At 31.3% G+C, this 21,113-nt stretch overlaps 1 protein-coding gene and 1 long non-coding RNA gene across 2 annotated transcripts in view; one reads left to right on the forward strand and one right to left on the reverse strand.

Moving 5' to 3' along the window:
• Positions 1–363: 363 nt before the first annotated feature.
• Positions 364–762, forward strand: LOC143190771 (uncharacterized). Its single transcript, XR_013004336.1, has 2 exons — positions 364–501; positions 561–762. It is a non-coding gene; the product is annotated as an uncharacterized LOC143190771 (long non-coding RNA).
• A 303-nt stretch (positions 763–1,065) lies between these two features.
• Positions 1,066–21,113, reverse strand: part of LOC143190741 (high affinity cationic amino acid transporter 1) — a 65,437-nt gene continuing 45,389 nt past the window's right edge. Inside the window, exons 4-13 of the mRNA XM_076395284.1 lie at positions 19,488–19,616; positions 19,274–19,429; positions 8,940–9,044; positions 6,915–7,183; positions 6,607–6,844; positions 3,677–3,779; positions 3,455–3,621; positions 3,161–3,324; positions 3,001–3,109; positions 1,066–1,705 (exon numbers count right to left, since the gene is read on the reverse strand). Of these exons, the coding sequence (XP_076251399.1) occupies positions 1,554–1,705; positions 3,001–3,109; positions 3,161–3,324; positions 3,455–3,621; positions 3,677–3,779; positions 6,607–6,844; positions 6,915–7,183; positions 8,940–9,044; positions 19,274–19,429; positions 19,488–19,616 (1,592 nt within the window). The 3' untranslated portion in view covers positions 1,066–1,553. The remainder of the gene's footprint in view (positions 1,706–3,000; positions 3,110–3,160; positions 3,325–3,454; positions 3,622–3,676; positions 3,780–6,606; positions 6,845–6,914; positions 7,184–8,939; positions 9,045–19,273; positions 19,430–19,487; positions 19,617–21,113) is intronic.

Raw genomic sequence — 21,113 nt, forward strand, 5'->3', positions numbered from 1 at the left:
ACGTGTATTAGCTTTAAAAATATGTGAATGTATAATTTATAAATATAAATAATATATAAATATATTTCCTTGTGTTCCAGGTTGAAAGTTTAATGCTCACTATACTATATGATATTTAATTAATGTATTGAAAATTTGTAGAAAGAAAACTTAATTTACATACTTATTACTTTAATTTATTAGATACTTACTTGAATTTTTGTCTAGCAATTTTGTTATTTTGACGAAGGCGCTTGTTTCTAAGCTAATGATAACCGAGGCAGAAAGTTCTGGTTATTTAACTATAATAACAAATTATTATTATTATATTACTAATTATAATAATATAATACTAACTGTTTTGCGGACATAGCAATGTATTAGGGAAAATTCGACGGTTAAATCTAGTTTTATCAAGAAAGATGTAAACAGATAATAACAGAAGAAAGTAAGGAGAAATACAGTTATATCAAAATGAAAATGAAACTCTACAACAAAGGAAACAAGAACTAAACGTAAAAGGTAAATATGCTCTCTAATGAAAGTAAAATACATTATTTTCATATGCAATTGTTGATTAGGTGCATTAGGCCTCCGGGGGATACCATTACATTTAGACGCTCTACTACCTACTCCTCATAGGTGGTGTGACAAAGAGTTCAATGTAAATATAATAAAACATATCCTACAAACTACTGTGACTGTATAATTAACTGTAGTTTAAGTCCTATATTATACACATTGGATGTACTATAATGGTAAAATAAATTATGCTTGATAACATTATTTTTGTTTCACTATTTCATTTAGATTATAATTTTGTTGCTAAAACCAAAATGAACTAAAACTCAAAGTGGATACGTCAACTATGCGATGTTTTGACGTCAACCATTTAGATGACGTGAGTTCACTGTTTTACTGAACGGACTGTATTTTCAGTTCTTATGTTATTTGTTGTGATTAAAGTCATTATAATTAACTAGAGGTTAATTAGTTTTACCAAACACAGAATTAGAGAATAATGTTTTGAGAACTAATTACTTATATAGATGCATTATTATATAAATATAGATACACAGACAAAGAATATCTATAAAACATTTATTGTATATTTACAATCTAATATTATAATATACTTTATATATTAGACGATATAAATTTAATAAGATTTAATACCTAATAAGTGCATATATCACAAACGGTCGCTGTTCTTAGTAAGTAAACGCACCTACATTATGAAATATATTGTAATTTATTTTATGATCTGGCCTAACAGTAATAACATTATTTTTAGCAACTTGTGTCACTTTAACATTATGATATATATGCATATTAAGTTAGAATATTACTTAACATGCATATATATTTAATCATAAATTGTAATTAAATAAAATCTAAATAAATATTTATAATAAGGGATTAAAATTTAAAACATGTCAGCTAGTAAAATAATTAGTTACTTGGCATAGTTTTGTGAGTCATGATGGTTAATTTCATCTCTCCTATAATGGAGTTGCATCTTTAATAAATGCATAATTTGCAATATATTTAAAAAAATATTACTTTAACAATATCTATGATGGCAAAGATGTAAATCTATCGGTTTGGGAATACCTCTTCTCATCATCTTTTTCTACATTTGCTTCTTGTAGCTGAAGATCTTCTACTTTGTGTTTTTTGCCTTCAACACTGTTTCTTATTCCATATGAGAAATAAATAAGAAAGCCTGAAAGAAGAATGATTAAATTTTAAAACAATGAAGTTTTTAAAGATGTTGGTTTTTTCTTATAATTACCTATTCAAGTTATAGTTAATTAATTAGTGTTAGTAATAGTAGCCTTAACTCAAAATATAGCATTTTTATTTTCTGTACTCTGGCTTTTTTATTTATTAACAAGAAAAAATTTATATTTTAAAGGCTTAATATTTAATCTTAACACAATTAATTAATTACTGTAAAATATAAAATCATGTAAACTTAAGATATTCATTAGTTAAATTACTTTTATTCATAATTTTTATCTTAACTAAATACTGGGAATATATAAGGTGACTTGTATTATTCATTGTACTATGTAGACGTCCAAATTTTGTTATATATATATATATACGCCATAAGGACGAGGAGAAATAGTGACAATATTTATTGAAAATAATCGTTCCATTATTGCCATTCAGCAGAAATTGCGTCAAAAATATCCTAATCATCCAGTGCCTCACAAAACCACAATTTATTGCTTACATGCGAATTTTCGAGTACGGTACGACAACGGACAGGCCTGATTCTAGAAGATAACGAGACCTGTTTCTCAGTGACCACGTCAATAAACAGAACAGTCGGTTTTAGGGAACACAGAATCCTCAATACTCCTTATTGCTGAACCAAGATACCAAGACATGATTGAAAGTGCCTGAAGTGGAAGGACAAGGACTAGAGGACATTTTAGAGGTTTCAGCAAGATGGGACCACAGCGCACATAGCTCGTTCAACAATTCAATTATTGAATGACGTTATTCCACGAAGACTAATGTCGCGAAGTGGCGATTTAGCATGGACAGCCAGATCTCCGGATTTAACAGCACCAGACTTTTTCTTATGGGGAATTTTAAAATCAAATGTATGTGAATAAGCCCCAAACGATTCAACATTTTAAAGAGAATATTAGTCACGAAATTGAAGAAATTCAGCATCAGATGTTGCATGAAAAATGCCTTAAAGGAGCCGAACGTTTTTAATCATAACGAAAAAAAAATGTAAAGACAAAATAAACTTTTTTATAAAAACCAAACTTACTTATCTTTTCTTTGAGCAAACTTATAGGCATTCAAAATGATAGTGGGACTTTTGACCCAAGTTGTATAATGGATTATTTCAATAAATTTAAAATAAAAACCTCCTTTTAAAATTTCTTTTCAGTTAATATAAACTTGAATATTATATATAAATATGAATATATATCAATATGAACTGTTCTTTAATTTCATATTTCTTTTATAATGTTTGTGGTAACTTTTACTTACCAATAATAAGCCAAACAATGAATCTAATCCATGTCTCGAGATCTAACTGTAACATAAGATATAAATTGAAAAATATACTAACGCATGGAACGATTGGCACAAAAGGAACCTAAAAATATTATTTTTAGTTTTGCTCTTTGAAAAACATTTTGTAATGTACCTTAAAAGTTAATTCTATTTCAACGACAGGTTGTCTGGCTATTACGATAATTAAAACTACCATAGCAAGTAAGCTTACTATGAATCCAACCAAATAAAACGCTTCTTTGAACATAACATTAGGAACATTTGTTATTATGGCAGCAAAAAGTAATGTGAATATACCTGAAATATAATTTACTTATAATAACAGTAACTTATTTATATTAGTTTATGAAATGGTCAAACATGTTTAACTGATATTTTCTTCTTGTAATTTCAATGTTAATCTAAACAAATTTGAAAAAAAACGTACTATAAATGGCTATACTCCAATTTGTTATCCTAGATGTCCTTCTATTTGCTTCCTTGTTGTTGTTTAAATTAAAAATCTCTTTAAATGAATTGAAGAATGTAGGCTGATTAAATTGAACATTATTTTTTTCGAAACTCTTGATGATGTTTTTTTCATCAGCTTGATATCTGTTAAATAAATAACCAATTAACACATTAAATTAATTCAATATAATAGGATTACCTTAAAATTAAAATGCATATTGCTACGATTGTATAAGCCAGTAATGTACCAATTGACATCATGTCAATAAGTTGATCTAGATCGAATAACATCGCCATAACACCTGAAAATGTAATCTATTTTTAGCATTTATTTACATACCGTTTTTAGGAAATATGAATTTTATTTAGGAGGATGCATATCTGTTTTCCGGATTAATCTGGTTCTTCCATTATCTAGTCGGATATTACCTGTTACGTTGAAAATAAACATTTCTATTTCTCGTATTATTTATTAATTATTATACCTCAAAAGCAGTGTAAATATATTTGTAATATAAGTTTATTGAAGCATTAGCGAATATATTAATTATCATCAGCTTAGGAAGCAACTGCCATTTAATTGCGAATTTCCTAAAGTATTGCGGCTTTTCTGTCTGTCAATATCTATTTGCCAGATAGTTTATATATATGTAACAAATTTCTTATGTATATAAAGTTATTTGTTGGTGAATTTCCGCCAATTTTGCTATGTTAAACTTAGTTCAACAAAGTTAGGCTGTTTGTTGAAGTTTTGCGATAAATGAAATAGAATTTTCTCCGTTATCAGATTTTTGAAGACTTGCTTTTTTGCCAAAAGGTTATGATTTTTTAGAGTACTATTTTCAATATAATTATAAAAGCTGGATAGGAAAATTACTGGACTATTACTGTTATTGTTATGTAGATGAATATATACTAATGCTTAGAGACTTAAACATTCTGGAAGGAATAGTAAATGTTATCAAAATAAAACTTTTTAAAGAATTGTTTTTTTATATGACAGTTATTTGCTTAAGGAAATAAGTCTTGTTTCCTACGAATTTCTTTACGGATTTGACATGCGTTATTTTATTCTTCTGATACAAGTTTGGTACTTGATTGTGGTGATCATCCTCCAGCCATAAGTATATATGAGACTTGGTTTCTACAATTCAAATGTGATTTGAAGATTCAAGACAAAGAAGGCCCTCTTGAAAATGTGAAACTGTAATAGTTATTGAATGTAGATCCAGCACACACTCAAAACCAATTGGCAAAAAAGTTGGATGTTTGCTAAGTCGCAATTTACAGTGAACGATTTCAAGCCATGGGAAAGATGACGTCAAGATATGTCACATGAAATGAATTACATGCAATTAGAAAATGGAAAAATCGTCAGTGAAATACGGCTGGTAACGGGTGATGAAAAATAGATTTATTTTGAAAATCCTAAGCTAATCACCTAGCGGGGCCGGCCAATCGACTGCAAGATCAAATCGCTTTGGTTATGGTTAAAATCTTGTCTGGTGTCGTATATTATGAATTGTTGAAACCTGGAGAAACAGTTAATACTGATTAGTGCCGATAACAAATGATCAACTTGAATTGCACATTGATCAAAAAATATTAAGAATACGCCGAAAGATATGATATGATCAAGTAATTTTGCAGCCGTCATACTTACGCATACAAATTTCAGTCTAAGGCATTATAAACAACGTGTTTTATTTAGCAAAAAAATCGGAAAAGGTTTAAAGGCACACCTGGTATCTATTTATTAAAGATGTTTTGACTTTAATTTTTTTATATATTTAACTTAATAACTCAAGCTCCTCAATATATGTATTCCTCAAGCAGAATCAGCTAAATACCTCGGCATCCACCTTGACGGTAGATTAAATTGGAAACATCATGTTAGACAAAAAGCAAAACACATTGGAACCAAAATAAAATAACTATACTGGTTAGTCGGAAGATACTCTCAACTTGGTCTAAAAATAAAAAGAGATTAATTTATCAGCCAATCATAAAGCCAATTTGAAGCTATGGGGTGCAAATATGGGGATGCACTAAAAATTCAAATCAATTAGTCATCCAACGCTGTCAAACAAAATTCTTCGATTAATTACCAATGTCTATAGCTAGGTAACCAACGAAGAACTGCACGATGACGTGGAAATCAAATGGATTTGCGAAGTTGTGCAGGATTTCGCCTTAAAACACGAAAGAAGATTACTAAATCATACTAACGTGGAAGCAATACAACTACTGGACCACGCGCAGGATATCAGAAAAATGAAGCGAATCAAACCATACGAACTTATATAAAGTATATACATTTAGTGTAAACTATAGCTTAAATTATTATAATTTTATAATTGAGGAATACATATTGATGTATTTATCTCGCACTCGTCTTGCTTGTACAAATGAAATGTAGTAATAAATTATAGCAGATATTTCAAAACTCCACTCTGTATTTGAATACCAATTGGGTGTAGTTTATTACGAGTCATTCAACTTGAACGGAATAATTATGGGGATTTACAAAAGATTGCAATTGAGTTGCACAACCTGGCATACGGCAAAGTAATTTTGCAACATGGCAATATTAGATTAAATATAAAGCTGATATGTTCCAAACTATGTATTAAGGAATAATCCAAATTTTTGAGTTGTCTTACGTTAGATGTATGTCCAAATCAAATTGGACATCATGGAAGGTGAACCACGGTATTTTAATAAAATACTGAAAAACTGTTTGAATCGGTACAAATTCAAATTTTAATAAAAAACATTGTTGAAGTTGACAATAAAATAGGAGGAATATATTTAGAAAGAGAAAATCGCAAGCTGAAGTGACGAATAGCAAAGGGGTTTTGTGATTTTTCCATGAAATTTGATTACTTTATGGAAAGAAATCAAATTTAAAAAATTAAATTTAATAACGATGATATAGAGGAATATTAATTTAAATTGAAGAACCTCTTAAACCGTTAAAATAATTAAAATGCATTAAAAATATTAAAATAACTGTTTTTGTTCTTTTAAAATTCTCACATTTCATAACAGGCGCACTTAAAAAAAATAATTATAAATATAAAATAATTATAATTTACAAGACACTCCGGTATATTAAAAAATACTAACCTGCAAATAATCCTGAGAGGATAGTGGCAAATATAGGGGTTTGTGACCATTTGTTTACATTTCCTAAGGTCTTAAACACAATACCGTCTTTAGCCATAGCGTATATTACTCTGGGTAGAGGAAACATGGCCCCCAACATACTTGTGCATAAGGCAAATATTGCACCGATAGTTACAATCCATTTTATTGTGATCCAGTCAACTCTTTCGAAAGCATAAAGAAACGGTGTCTCGTCATCCTACAAGTAACATTTATTACACATACAACAAATATATAATTAATGAATTAATATATATTATTATATATACCTGCTCATAATATGGTACCATCATAGTTATAACAGTGGATATTGAAAAATATGATGCGAAAATTATAAGCAGACTGATAACAATCGCTATGGGTATGTCTCTCTGAGGATTTTTAGCTTCTTCTCCGGTAGTGGCAACAGCATCAAAACCCACAAAGCCGTAAAAACATTTTGCTGCTCCAGCCATAACACCGTTGATACCATACGGTAAGAAACCACCCTGGCCAGCTTTGGGAGGAACATTTGTTAATTTCCAGTTATTGACATCGGCTAGAATCACAAACATTTTAACATTAATTACTTAATAACTGTCAATATCTAAAAGCTGATCCAAAATATATTCATAAGGAGGAAAAGAAAATAACAGCACATCAGACAGACTAATTAAAAATTGCACATGAATCAACACCTGTTTGAACTGCATCATGATATAAATGATTTGGTTGTATTGTTTCCGAGCCCAAATAATATAAAAATAATAATATAATTTTGTGACATACAAAAAGTTAAATTGCCAACAAAACAAATCAAAATTAATATAACTGTTTGGGATCGGTTGTGTTCTTAAAATTAAATTACGAGCAAATCTGTTTTTTTTTGCTCACCTAGACTATTAGACATCTAGATTTATTGAGTAAATATCTAACACTAAAAAAATAAAAATAAAATATTTTTAATAAAAAAATTTAACCGACTTCAAAAAAGAAATAAGGAACTCACTAAAAAATTAGTTTGACTACTTTGAAGTCGATGCCGAACCCAAAGAGTTATATTAATTTAGGTTTGTTTTGTTGCTAATTTAATTATTTATATATGTTCCAAAAATATATTATTATTTTTGTATTGTTTAGGCAAAGTGATCAGTTGGTAGTAGTTAAAATAATATTGTAAATAGACAAATGAATTTAGGTAGGTATTAAGCTAGATTGTGAGGTTAAATAAGGTTTATGTTTATTTTTGTATAGTTATTACAACGATTATTATGTACATATTTTATTTTAAAATGTTTTTTTTTGTACTAAAAATCTAAGTTTGATTATTTTTTAATTTTTAGTGAATTCCTTATTTCTTTTTTGAAGTCGTTTCAATTTTTTTGTTAAAAATATTTTATTTTTCTCTTTTTCGTGTTAGATATTTACTCAATAAATCTAGGTGTCTAAAAGTCTAGGTGATTTGACAAATATTTTAACTAAACAACAACAAAAAGTTATTGTCCCCGTCGGGAATTGAACCCGCGAATTCCGTTTGGAAACTAAACGCTTTGACCATTATACCATAGAAGCAGTTGTGTACATACATTCTTGTACATGAATTGTATGTGCTTGTCGTTGGATGTGCAAGAATCTGTCGTTGAAATTGCAACAGTTTTTCACTCATATTGCAAAAGGATGGCTTGAGATGATATAGGCGCCGTCTTATGCTATTGCTATTTCTACACTAGTTTCTTTAGACAACTTGTTTAGTTTGACGGTGAAGGTTTCATCTATCTCGTAATGCACCAATCTTTGTTCATTTTAGCAAATGTATAAAATTCCGACTGTGGATATTTCACTTTTAATGTAATATAGATGATTCTCTGAGACTATTCCATGTTTTATTTTTTCGTTTTAGAATATCGTAACATATCCATTTTCATTACCAGTTACAATATGTGACAGAAAAATATTTCTTGGTGAACAAAAAATCTATTTTTACATTCTTACACAGTTGACAGTCTACCAATGGGTGGAGCAGCATTACCACAAAAATATTTAATAGAATTTGGTAATGAGTTTTGGTGGATATAACTAGTAACAAAGTGGTCATAACGGCGAGTAAAATGCTATATGTGAGAGAAAAGCATCAAAACTATCCAGATTGATAGTGGTACATTCTCGTTAAGCTTCGAAACATTAAAATTTCGGTCAATAGATACTGATGAGATTTTACAGACAAACAGTAATATAATACAAATAATCAAAATATAACTATATGAAGAAAATTAAATACATACACTAGTATTATGTTTAGTATGTATAAACATTACCTTTTATTGATCCAGCAACAACAACTATTCCAATCGTAACCAAGTTCAATAGAGTAAAGATGTTGTTTAATACAGATGATTCCTTTACTCCAAACGCTAATAGAGCTGTAAGAAAAAAGATATTGTTGAGTAAGTGGTTTAGTATTATAAAACAATAATAAATTCAATAATAATATACAAAAGTATGCTTTTATCATAAAAATATATGGGATGATAATAGTGCAGTATAATATATAACCAGTAATAAATTTAGTTATGTGTTATTATTATTTTGTACTGTATATTTTATTATATATTAAAAAGATTACCCGAACAGTTATATTAAGTTAGATATGTTTTGTCCGTGATTTAATTTTGTGTATATGACACAAAATGATATTATTATTATTTTTGTGTTGTTTCGGCTCGGCACCGACTTCAAAGTGATCAGTTAGTAGTAGTTAAAATAATATTGTAAATAGATAAATAGGTTTAGGTAGGTATTAAACTAAATTGTGTGTATATAGTAGAATGTAAAATATGTGTAGTAGATAGGTTAAATAAGGTTTTTGTTTATATTTATTGAGTTGTTACAATGATTATTATGTACATATTGTATTTTAAAACGTTTTTTTTTTGTGTTGGAAATTTAAGTTTGATTATTTTTGACTTTTTAGTGAGTTCCTTATTTATTTTTAGAAGTCGTTTAATTTTTTAAAAGTATTTTATTAAGATAAGAACCCATCCTGTTCCCATTAACTTGTTATTAACATAAACATAACATAACATATTATCGAAAGTATCTTAATCTCTGCAACAAAATATATTTAAGATTACAATTGAAATCGGTTCATCATTAAGCAACATGGATAAAATAAAATATATTTAATATATCTTTAAATAATTTTTATAATTAATTCCATATGTGTTATATAGAAAATTGTTACATAATCAGTTGTAATTGACCTAACTTGCTTTACCTACATTCAGAAATATATTTTCTAGCATTAACGTAAATTATATAATCTTGAATATACCTCCGACGCATTTAAATTGTTAGTTGTTTCAAAATATCCGAAGGATTTCGATTCTCGATAATTTTTAACAGTTTTGTTACGATTTTTTTTTTGGTTTAAATTGTTGGGGGGTACGACGAATGGAATTGACCGCTTTTGGGGAAGTGCTGAGAGGTTTGTTGGGCAGTAACGTCTCTGGCAAAAATTTGATGTAGGCGTTTTGGGAATTTGATCTGATGAATTTTCGAATTCTGGGTATGCAAGTGTCCTGATGTATTTGGGAATTTTTGACAAATCATGGGGTGCTCAGAGCTTGTCATATGATTCTGTTCGATGACTCCGTATTATTATACGGATTTGATCAACAACCTGTAGAGCAAAACCTTGATCATTGCTGACGATTTGCTGTTTTGCAAATGAGAGGGTAAAGGACAGAGGCGACTTCATATCCTTTATTAATTGCCTTATTAATTTGTTTAGAGAATGTGATCCTGTGGGGTTTTTGTCTCCATAGAATTGGAACGCTTTCCGCTCTCAATTGTTCAGCGAGTATGTGTCTGTGACGGCTTGGGTTTTGTGAATTTTGAGGGATTTGACTAATTTATTTCCTTGCTGATGCTCGTGAAGGACGTCTAGTTGGGGGGTACGACGAATGGAATTGACCGCTTTTGGGGAAGAGGTTTGTTGGGCAGTAACGTCTCTGGCAGAGATTTCATGTGTGTCCTGATGTATTTGGGAATTTTTGACAAATCATGGGGTGCTCAGAGATTGTCATATGATTTTGTTTGATGACTCCGTATTATTATACGGATTTGATCAACAACCTGTAGAGCAAAACCTTGTTCATTGATGACGATTTGCTGTTTTGTAAATGAGAGGGTAAAGGACAGAGGCGACTTCATATCCTTCATTAATTTGTTTAGAGTATGTGATCCTGTGGGGTTTTTGTCTCCATGGAATTGGAACGCTTTCCGCTCTCAATTGTTCAGCGAGTATGTCTCTATGACGGCTAAGGTTTTGTGAATCTTGGGGGATTTGACTAATTTATGACTTGAAAGAGTTTTTCTAATCTTTAATTGAAAGGACGACATAAAAATAAACCGTGGAATTAGCATTTTAAATTTAGAAAAGTTTCATTTTCGGTGTGAACCTAACGACTTTGACCATTGTTATATCATTATAAGATTAATGGCATCTACTGATTGATAAGTGACCAACTCAGCAGACATCCGGTCCTATCGAGCCAAGTCAAAAAGTCTATATTTATTCCGTGAATTATTGAAACATATATATCTTTCAATTTAAAAGAGAATGAATTTGATTAGGATTTGAGCTGTATACAAAATGAGAGCGTGAAGTTATTCTATTGTATTCACAACTATTCTTTAAGCACAAGTAAAAACAACAAATCAAGATAAATTATATTTTTTAGTTAATATTTTCTAGAAATGTTTATACAATCAAGCGATATGGTTAGTATAGACGAATTGGCATTTTGTAAGATTTGCTGATTTATAAATGATCAACGTAAAGATTTCCTCAGAAGATATCCAGTCAACGTATTTTGGGTTTTGAAATAGAAAGAACTCGATAATTGATAAAAACGTTTTAGAAGTGATGCTTTCAATTTTCACTTGCCGGGCATTGGACAAACGTATCAATCGTAAGAAATACCTTTCAAAGATAACCTAGCAAAATTGTGAAACTATGACATCAAAATAGGAGACCCAGTTAAAAAAGGTTGTCTTCTGTTGGACAGAGTGTTGGTGTGCTGTTGGTGCCGCAATAATATTTTTCACTAAATTTCGCCACATTTAACGATATGTCCCAGTTATTCTGGTCTCGGATAATATTAGTCGCTTAATTTATAAATCGTTTTCGATGGTCTTAATCCATGTCTTTTTCAGAGCTGATCCAAAAGATATATTTTGATAATCGAAGTCTGTGGGGAATTCGTACACCCTTCATTCGACAGATGACAAATGTTTAAACCATTGTAGTCTTTGCTTTTCTGAATTTATTACTCAACTATGCATTGATGTCACATCTTAAACGAGTTATTTAACTTCAAATATTATTTCAGAGATAAACATGCAGAATTTGCCTTAAGAATCGCATTTGAAAGCCCCAAGCTTAATCATACCGTGTACAAGTATCGGATCTATACAGAAGGATTGACAATGTAAATCTATCTTCCGATTCGACTTACTTCAGTGATAAATGCCCCTTTCTTCTCTTGTATTAGTCATATCTCAGATACTTGTTAAATTCGTGCACTTGCTCTAACTGGGTTTGGTTAATATTTACAATAGCATCAGAGATGTTGCTCAAACAGTGAATCCGGAACGCTAAAGCTATTGAACAAACCATTAACTATATGTCCGAATTTATCAGTAAATTTGCATCCTCGAAACCTCCGAGATATGGCGCAGGGTCATAGAAAACAATGGACAATATTGCCAATATTAAGTTCGTTGTCTATTTTTTCCCGAAATAAATTAGTTGAAAATTTTTTATCATATATTGATGCTTAGTATTATATAAAATTTTGCAAAATTTGACAATATCAAATAATTTCTAAGAAAATAAACCTCTTCTATTTAAAATTAATATACTGAACTGTGAAAATAATTTTTTGAAGATAAGAGATAAAATAAACTTATATAACATGTTTGATATATCAAAAATTAAAGTGTAGTAGTCGAAAATCCGTTAATCTCTCTATTTGGCTGATTACTTGGCCCTACTGGCAAATTATGACAAATACTCTTTCAATAACACAAATTACATACATTTAAATATAGCCCTGCCGCATCTAAATAACCCATTGTTCAAAAATATCAATGAATGATGGGTATAGACATACATAGTTTGTGTAAATATTTTTTAAAAATGTTGCATGTTTTTGTTTCTTTTTTAAGTTATTCCGTACGATAACTGCCCTCAACCAGACACGTATTGATCGAAATAAGCAATAATCAAAAGTTTGTGAATCAAATGTCTGGTGAATATGGCGGGTAGGCTTTATCATTCAACCTTCGCTTTAGATTTTAACGAATTTTGCAACACGACATCCGAGGCGTTTAATACTATAATATGCTTGTATAATAACTGTTTTCGTTCAGTTTTTACCGTACCTTGTCAAGTCTATCGAAATCACAACTTTTAACATGTCAAAACTACTATTCATAAGTGGATATGTATGTACTTAATGAATTCATCAACAACCCTGTCTGAACTTTTTTCCCTTGCCCCTCCACTCATCGCTAATCCTGACCAGTAAGGAAGATATTATATAGCTGTGTTTTTGTATTCAGAATACCTATTCTGGCTTTATGAGACGATATGTTATCATAGTGTAAGATGATCTCCATGCCTCTGCTACTAAATGTATTTTACTGTTCTGGTTTAATTGCGTCTAGCAAATATTCGTACCTTGTTTATTTTTCCATCGTAGAGGTATCTTCATCACCATTTATCCATATTAGTGTTTTTTGGTTTTTTTATTTCTCAATATAAGTTATATATATATATATATATATATATATATATTTTACATATTTTAAAGTCTCCTTTTACCAACTATGGGTTTATCTGGACTCGACCTACTATTTAACGTGGGCTCCGAACCACGGTCCTCGGCATTAAGCCTACCGACTAGCGAGTGACCAACTTAGAAATCATTCCAGAAGACATCCGGTCTTACCCAGCCTGGTTACTGGCGTGACTGCGATTATTTTCTTTGTCGGATTTTACACTATTGCCTAAGGACAACCACAAATGTTAAACAATCATAAACATAAATTTACGACCATGGTCCAGCAGGATTCGAATCCGCGGTTATCGCAACAGTAGGAGGACCGTCTTGTTGCCTCTGCGCCCCCAAGCCGGCTTTTTATATATTTTAAACCGTAACTAATAATCAAATATTCGGGCAACGATATCAAATTATTCTCACTATATAACTTTCGCTCCTGCCGTTTACTATTTATTTATTTATTATAGATTCATCAGCCTCCTGGACTATTTAGGGTCCTTTGCTATTTGATATGAGTTCTTTTAAATATTTTTCCAAATATATTATTAAAACATATGGATTTATAAATGGGTTGATTACAATTAAATTAAAAGACTATTACTGGATTTTTTTGTTCTCATTTACTAGAGCCTGACCCTCGAATTAATTCAGATAATTCTTGTTTGTCTTGAAAACTGTTTATGAGTAACCTATGCAAAATCTATTCAAAATATTAATTTTATTTAACTAGATCATTTCTCCAATAGTCCAGTTACCAAGAGGTGACCAGTTTATATTGAACGATTACGAAACCGGTTGAATTTAATTAAATGAAAATACTTTTTACTTTTCCATATATGTTTACGAATGTTATTTAATGAAAGCAGAGAAACAGGCAGTGTTCTTTAAACGTATTGAACATTAAGATATCCTGATTTTTACTTAAGGTTATTAAGTTGATATTAAAATAATTTTATTCACGATTTTTCATTAAATATTTTTATACTATATGTATTTAGTATTAAAGGCATGTAGAGAATGAACTTAATCTTGGATATATTGTCAAATGTTTTATATAAACTAGGACCAACTTTCAGGAAATACTTGAAGTTGCCTTGCGAAAATTTTCTATCCAAAATTGAAGTTTCTCGAGTCATGTAGCAATATGGCTTCGTATTTGCATCGTATTTGCGTGGTTTCGGCGCCTGGCAGTTTTATCCAGCGTACACTTGCCGTGATCCTCACTGCGTCGCATCACCAAGCTGCATCCCATTTTGCAGCTGGCCTTAACGTTTCATAACATGCACAGTCGGTAGGATTCTGGGAAGATCATAAGGCCGTTCACTTTTTAATTCATTAGATTAACTGGAATTAACGAGCAAAAACACAACATATTAAGGAAAGAAAACGCATTGGTTGCCGTTTGATTAGCAAAACAGTTACTCAAAATATTTCTTGGCATAGTTAAGTAAAGCTCCGGCACAAAATCGCAGTCGAAGTTGTAGGTATAAAGCCAGCGAATGTGGATTGAAGGTGCTCAAAAGTCCACTTGCCATAAATTGCACAAGTATAGACGATTTTGGACCTGAGCAACCGAGAGTTGATTATAAGGTAAATTGGGAGTCTGGACCCGTTCTTTAAAATTAGTCGTTTAAAATCTAGTTTTCTAAATATTCAATAAATTAATTATTTTACTATATTGCTATTTTGACCATTAACGGTCAGTTTTTGAATTAAACATATAAATCAGATTGAACTGTGTCTTTTCTCAAAATAATTGATATCGCTTTAGAGTCTTGCTATAGGTTAGTGAAGCCGCTCGTGCTCTTCCGGTGATATGTGGTTACCGAGAAAGTTGTAACCGAAGGCCGGATAAAATATTTTTTAACAAAAAAAATTGAACCGACGAACAAAAAATTAGATTAGTGTTGTTCGTACTTTAATTTCGTGTATATGTTACAAAATTATATTATTATATTTGTATTGATTGGCCTCGGCGCCGACTTGAAAGACATCAGTTAGTAGTAGTTAAAATAATATTGTTAATAGATAGATAGGTTTAGAGAGGTATTAAGCTAAATGTATATAGTAGAATACGAAATACGTGTAGCAGATAGCTTAAATAAGGTTTTGTTTATTTTTATTTAGTTATTACAATGATTATTATGTACATATTTTATTTAAATAAAAGTTTAATACTTTTTAGTGAGTTCTTATATATTTTTTGAAGTCGGTTCAATTTTTTTGTTAAAAATATTTCATTTTTATCTTTTCAGTGTTAGATATTTACTTAATAAATTACGTAATTATCTTATTAAGTATTACAATGTGTAGGCCAAGTAAAGGTGCAACCCGTATGAGGAAAAATAAAAATAAAGAAACAATGATTGAAAATAAGGCCCTTAACCTAAACGCTTCAGGCCACGGGGTCCGTTACCTAGCTTAAGTGACTTGACAAATGTTCTAACCAAACTAGAACAACAAAAAAGAACCCGCGACCTCCGCGTGTGAGAGGAGCGCTTTAACTACTACACTATAGAAGCAGTTGCCTGTAATTTTCTTACATTCCATATTGTATGGTTAGTGTTTAAAAAGCAAACTGAACGGCTTTTGCACTCAACTACTTCCGGTCTTTCGTCACATCAGTTAAGCAATAACATTATACACAAATATCTGATTATTTTAGATACAAAAATGTGAAACCTTTCTACGTGTTTTTGAAATTTAAGAGTTCCCTCGATTTTGCCGGATTCCACTATCAGATCCAGACTTGCTTCCAATGGGAACCCTCGAAAGGGCTCTCTTTCGAATAAAAAAGGAATTTTGAAAACCGGTCCTTAATTGATGGAGAAATCCGTGAACATATATTTAAAAAATATAGAGTCGAACATAGAACTTCTTCCTTTTTTTGAAGTCGGTTAAAAACAACACTTTTAAACGATGCTTATGCTGCTGCTTTATCAAGCATTAAACATTTTGTGAATATAGCGTTAGCCATTCGTTTTCGAATATCAATACCGACAAATACTCCTTCTTTAAGTTTTGCGTATGACAGTTTCGGAAACAACTTAGTAATAAGTACTGGCGATCTTTCGCGATTCAGCGCTTTGACAAAGCTTTTAATAAGGCCAAGTTTAATGTGAAGAGATATCAATAAAACGTTCCGGAGCATCAAATAACGTTGAGAATCATTTTCATCTGCTGGGCTTCAAAAGTTGATCCGCATGTGTAATCTTGTATTATTAGAATTAACAAACATCCATCCTTTAAAAACACCCCTAGTCAAGGGTTTCTACTAACAGTCCAGGGTGTAAAGCTGCCAAAAGCGGATTTAAGTGGTTATGAATTAATATAGTGTACTGGAATTTAGATAGAAGCTTGCAGTTTAGGATGTACGGCTACCAAAGGCGAATTGTAGTAGCTTTGCTGATCAGCCGTAGACAATTTTAAGTTCGAATCGCCAGTATTGTATGAACCGTCGATTCAAGTAACCAGTTTTATCAGAAATAAAAATATTTTGAATTAGATTTTCATATTTTTTATTTCTTTAGTATTACCTTGATAAATTAATATAAAATAAAAACCATCCTCGTTTACTAGAAAATATGATCATTTTTGTATATCATTATTAATTTCTGTTCAAACATTGATAGATAAATTATTAATATTCATGTTGTGTTAAATGTTGTATAATAAAAAATAATACCTTTTTCTAAATATAACGTTAGAATTTGTGAAAATATTGTAAATTTTTTGTATCATTAAATACAAATAGAAATATTCGTTTCAACTAGTAAATGTATTGATCTAAATATCAGATTTGTTAATGCTACGTTTCCTAGAAAGTGAAAGTTTAACGTACGAATCCTTACTAACCATACTAATAAATAGATATAACTGATGGATAAATTGCATAAATTTATAAAATAAATAATTCCTTATTGTAGTATCTTAACTTGAGTGAATGAATATGAATATAACTAAATTCTGCAACTATGTGTTCACTTTTTAATATTGTTGCTTATTCTATAAATCTCTAAATATATTTTTTCATTAATATTAAAAATATGTTGGGTTTACCGCATCGTATGTTATTTTCTCTTACATGGATGTACTAGAACATAATTAGCTTCAACAACAATATAATAATAATAGACCGATATTAAATTCAAGGTTCAAGTAGCCATTGAAAGATAATGTGTAGATTTAAGGAAATTACTACGAGTACATGGGAAATTCAATTATAATCGAAATAATTTGAGCAAAATATTCATTAAATATAACGAGATTTTTGATAGCGTAAAATTAAATATTGGAACGATACCGAAAAAAAGGGTTTCTAAAAGAGGCTTTTTAGCTATTAGGCCTGTTGCTTCATACACATTTTATCCAGTTTTATATTCTTATTTATAAAAAATTACATATATCTATTAGTTTTTTTTTGATGAGTTACAAAACCAACGATATTTGATGGAGAAAAGGCGATTTATTAACATTTTATCAAGCAACCTAATTCAACTGTTAAAATCAAAACCATCGTATTTTGATATTTTGCTACATAAAATATTAGTTTTCCAGTTAGTATTATTGAGTTATTCAGTGTATAGAGACGCTCATAACTGCATTTAGATGAAGTTTTACTTTTATTATTTGCTTTGAATAAATCAGTTGCTCTAGCGAACACTTTTAGAAGCTGATAGTTCAGTTGCTCCTTAATGACCCATTTGGCAGTTTTGGTTTCAACGATTTAAACCCTATTTTTAAAGAAGTGACAAAGAACGACCTGGAGAATCAAAAAATCAGAAAGCACTGAATTGCATGGCTTATAGGACAAAAGCCCAGCTCAAACCCTCAAAGGGCTTTCAGTTAGCTCAGCAGTTGACGAATCAACTATTTTAAAACATTTATGCGATGGGAAAGATCCAAAAAAAATTGAAAATTCCATTTCGAATCATTTCAACATCATGTTTTTATTGCTTGCTGGGAAAAAAGGAGTGTTCTGTGGCGTATTGTAACTAGAAATGAAAGGTGAAGCTACTATGACAAGCCTAAGTTCGAGAAGTCATGGATTAGTCCACGGGAGCCATCGAAGGTATTGAAATCGAAACGGAGTACTCATGACCATGGAGTCTTGCTGTGCATATGGTGGGATCAGCAAGGTGTGTAAAAGTTGCCAAAATCGAATTAAATTAATTCTGCGAATGTCTACCGACATTCTAGCCTTTCTTTTGCATGACAATGTTCGACTAGTTGTTGCAAGACTTGTGAATGCTCCATAATTACAGCTTAAATGGGACGTTCTGCCTTTTGAATAACACTTATCTATACGGACACAATAACACGGATCTACAAAACTTGTACGGTTAAATGCTTAACGAGCTCGAAAATGGTTCGATGATCGAACTGCCGTTTTACAAAAATCGTTCTTTCAACATGATTCCCGAAATAGATGGGAAAAAGGAAATGATGACAAACATTTTAAATATTTTAATTATTATTATTCAATTATTATTTCTGAAAACTCATTATATATAGTAATATAAACAGACTTTTTCCGGAAATATCGTTAATCTTTCATTAGTTAAACATTTGTTTACAAAATCGAGGTCAATTTTCCTTTGAATGATGATAATAGAAATAAAAATATTGAAGAAGATATATATATATATATATATATATATATATATATATATATATATATATATATACTGCCAATTTTTTCCAACCAATTACCAATTTTCTCAATAAGGGCTTGTTTAAAACCAGAATATGAAGAAAATACATGCAAGTATCTAATAAATTAAATTATTCTTAATATTTACCTGTTAAAATTAGTACTAAGATCAGGGACACGAAATCTAGATATTTTCCTAGGAAATTAATATTAAGGGGAACCCATTCGATTAACTGATCACTTATAGTACTATTTGCCATTCTATCTATGTACTTGCTCAAACCAACTGCTACGCTGGCAGTACCTTTAAACAAATATTCGATTAGTAATGTTTTTATATTCAAATTCGAAAATATTTTTACCAATCACATATTCCAATATTAAATTCCAACCAATAACGAAGGCGATGAACTCCCCTACAGTGACGTAACTGTAGACATATGCAGATCCTGCTTTTGGTACTCTGGAAGCAAATTCAGCATAGCATACACCTGAAAAAAATATTAAGATTACTAGAATGTTTTCGTAAATGCATATTAAAGTATGTATATTTATAAATACAAATGAGATTTTAAAGAACTTAAAACTTTAAAAAAATATGAGACTCGAAGAAATTAGGCTTACAAAATTAGGAAGTATTTTTGGGTTGAATGGCAGTTGTTTAGATAAAATTTTCGGACTCCGCCGGTTATAAAGGAACGTAACAGGTCAACTGGTCCCCGGCTTGACACATAGATGGCGTTACTAGAATTAACTCCATATGTTTTTTAGTTATTTTTTTTGTTCTGACCTAAAAATCAGGCGGTGGAATGCATGACGCATACTTGGTCGCGGAGACTTGCCCTGGAGTGACAAGTTGGACCGGGTTATGTGGGACTGCCTCTGGGCTTACCAATACACTAAACCGAAACCGCCTCACAGTTGACCCCTGTGGATCACTACTGCTATTGCATTAAATTTGGGGATATGGCACCCGCTGATCGGGCAGCCGGCGATTCTATTGATTCGCGTACCTGAGTTAACACATTATTTAACCGGGTACTGTTGTATGGGGGCAAAAGTTATGACTGTAGCGTCGGATGAGGTCGTTTCAGCCTGGAAAAGGGAGGAGCTTGGCGGTGACGCGGTGCTAAGCTCCCAGCATATCGACCAGCTCGCGAACAAGCGCGTTTTCAGAAGAACTTGAGCTGAGTTGTTGTTTGTGGAATGATTGAGATATGAAGTGTTTGATTTCTGGAGTGTCAGTTTCCCTATGAATTTGATTATTTCTGACAAACCATGGAGCGTTTAATATTCCCCTGAGAAGCTTATTTTGGAAAACTTGAAGCTGTTTGACCTGGTTGTGTGTAACAAACTTGAAGTAGACATTACATCCGTAGAGAAGTACGGACCGAATTAACATCTTGTAAAATAAGCATTTGATGGAGGTGGTAAGTCTGCTAGAAGGGCAGATCAGAGAAGATAGCAGGTTTGCTATCCTCGAACCTTTTTGGATTGCTTTCTGGATTTGGGAATGCCAACCGAACCGCCGGTCGAAGTGAAGACCTATGTACGTGACGTTATCCAGCCATGGAATTATTGCGGTGTCGATCTTAAGTTGCGAGACGCGCAGTGCGTAACTCTTCTTATGGAAAATGATGGCCTGGGTTTTCAGGGGGTTGATTTGCAACCTCCAGAATTTGAACCACTTGACCGCCACTTGATCCAGTTGCTTCTGTAAACGTTCATGAATTTTAACTTCGAACCTGGCGGCCGTGAAGAAAGCAGTGTCGTCAGCGTAAAACGCGACATCAATGTGCTCTTTTCTCGGCAGATCTGAAATAAAGAGGTTAAATAAGGCTGGGGCCAGCGGGGAACCTTGAGGTACGCCAGCATCAATTTGTTTACGACTGGAAAGTGATTCCCTGATCTTGACCTGAAAAAATCTGTCCGAGAGATACGACTTGATGAGAGCGGTTAGGTCTTCTGGGAGGCCTAACCGCATGCAC

Source organism: Rhynchophorus ferrugineus, unplaced genomic scaffold (genome assembly GCF_030347505.1).
Source record: "Rhynchophorus ferrugineus isolate W39M unplaced genomic scaffold, kcgeb_rfMv2 rfM2, whole genome shotgun sequence".
In the NCBI taxonomy this organism is placed as follows: Eukaryota; Metazoa; Arthropoda; class Insecta; order Coleoptera; family Curculionidae; genus Rhynchophorus; species Rhynchophorus ferrugineus.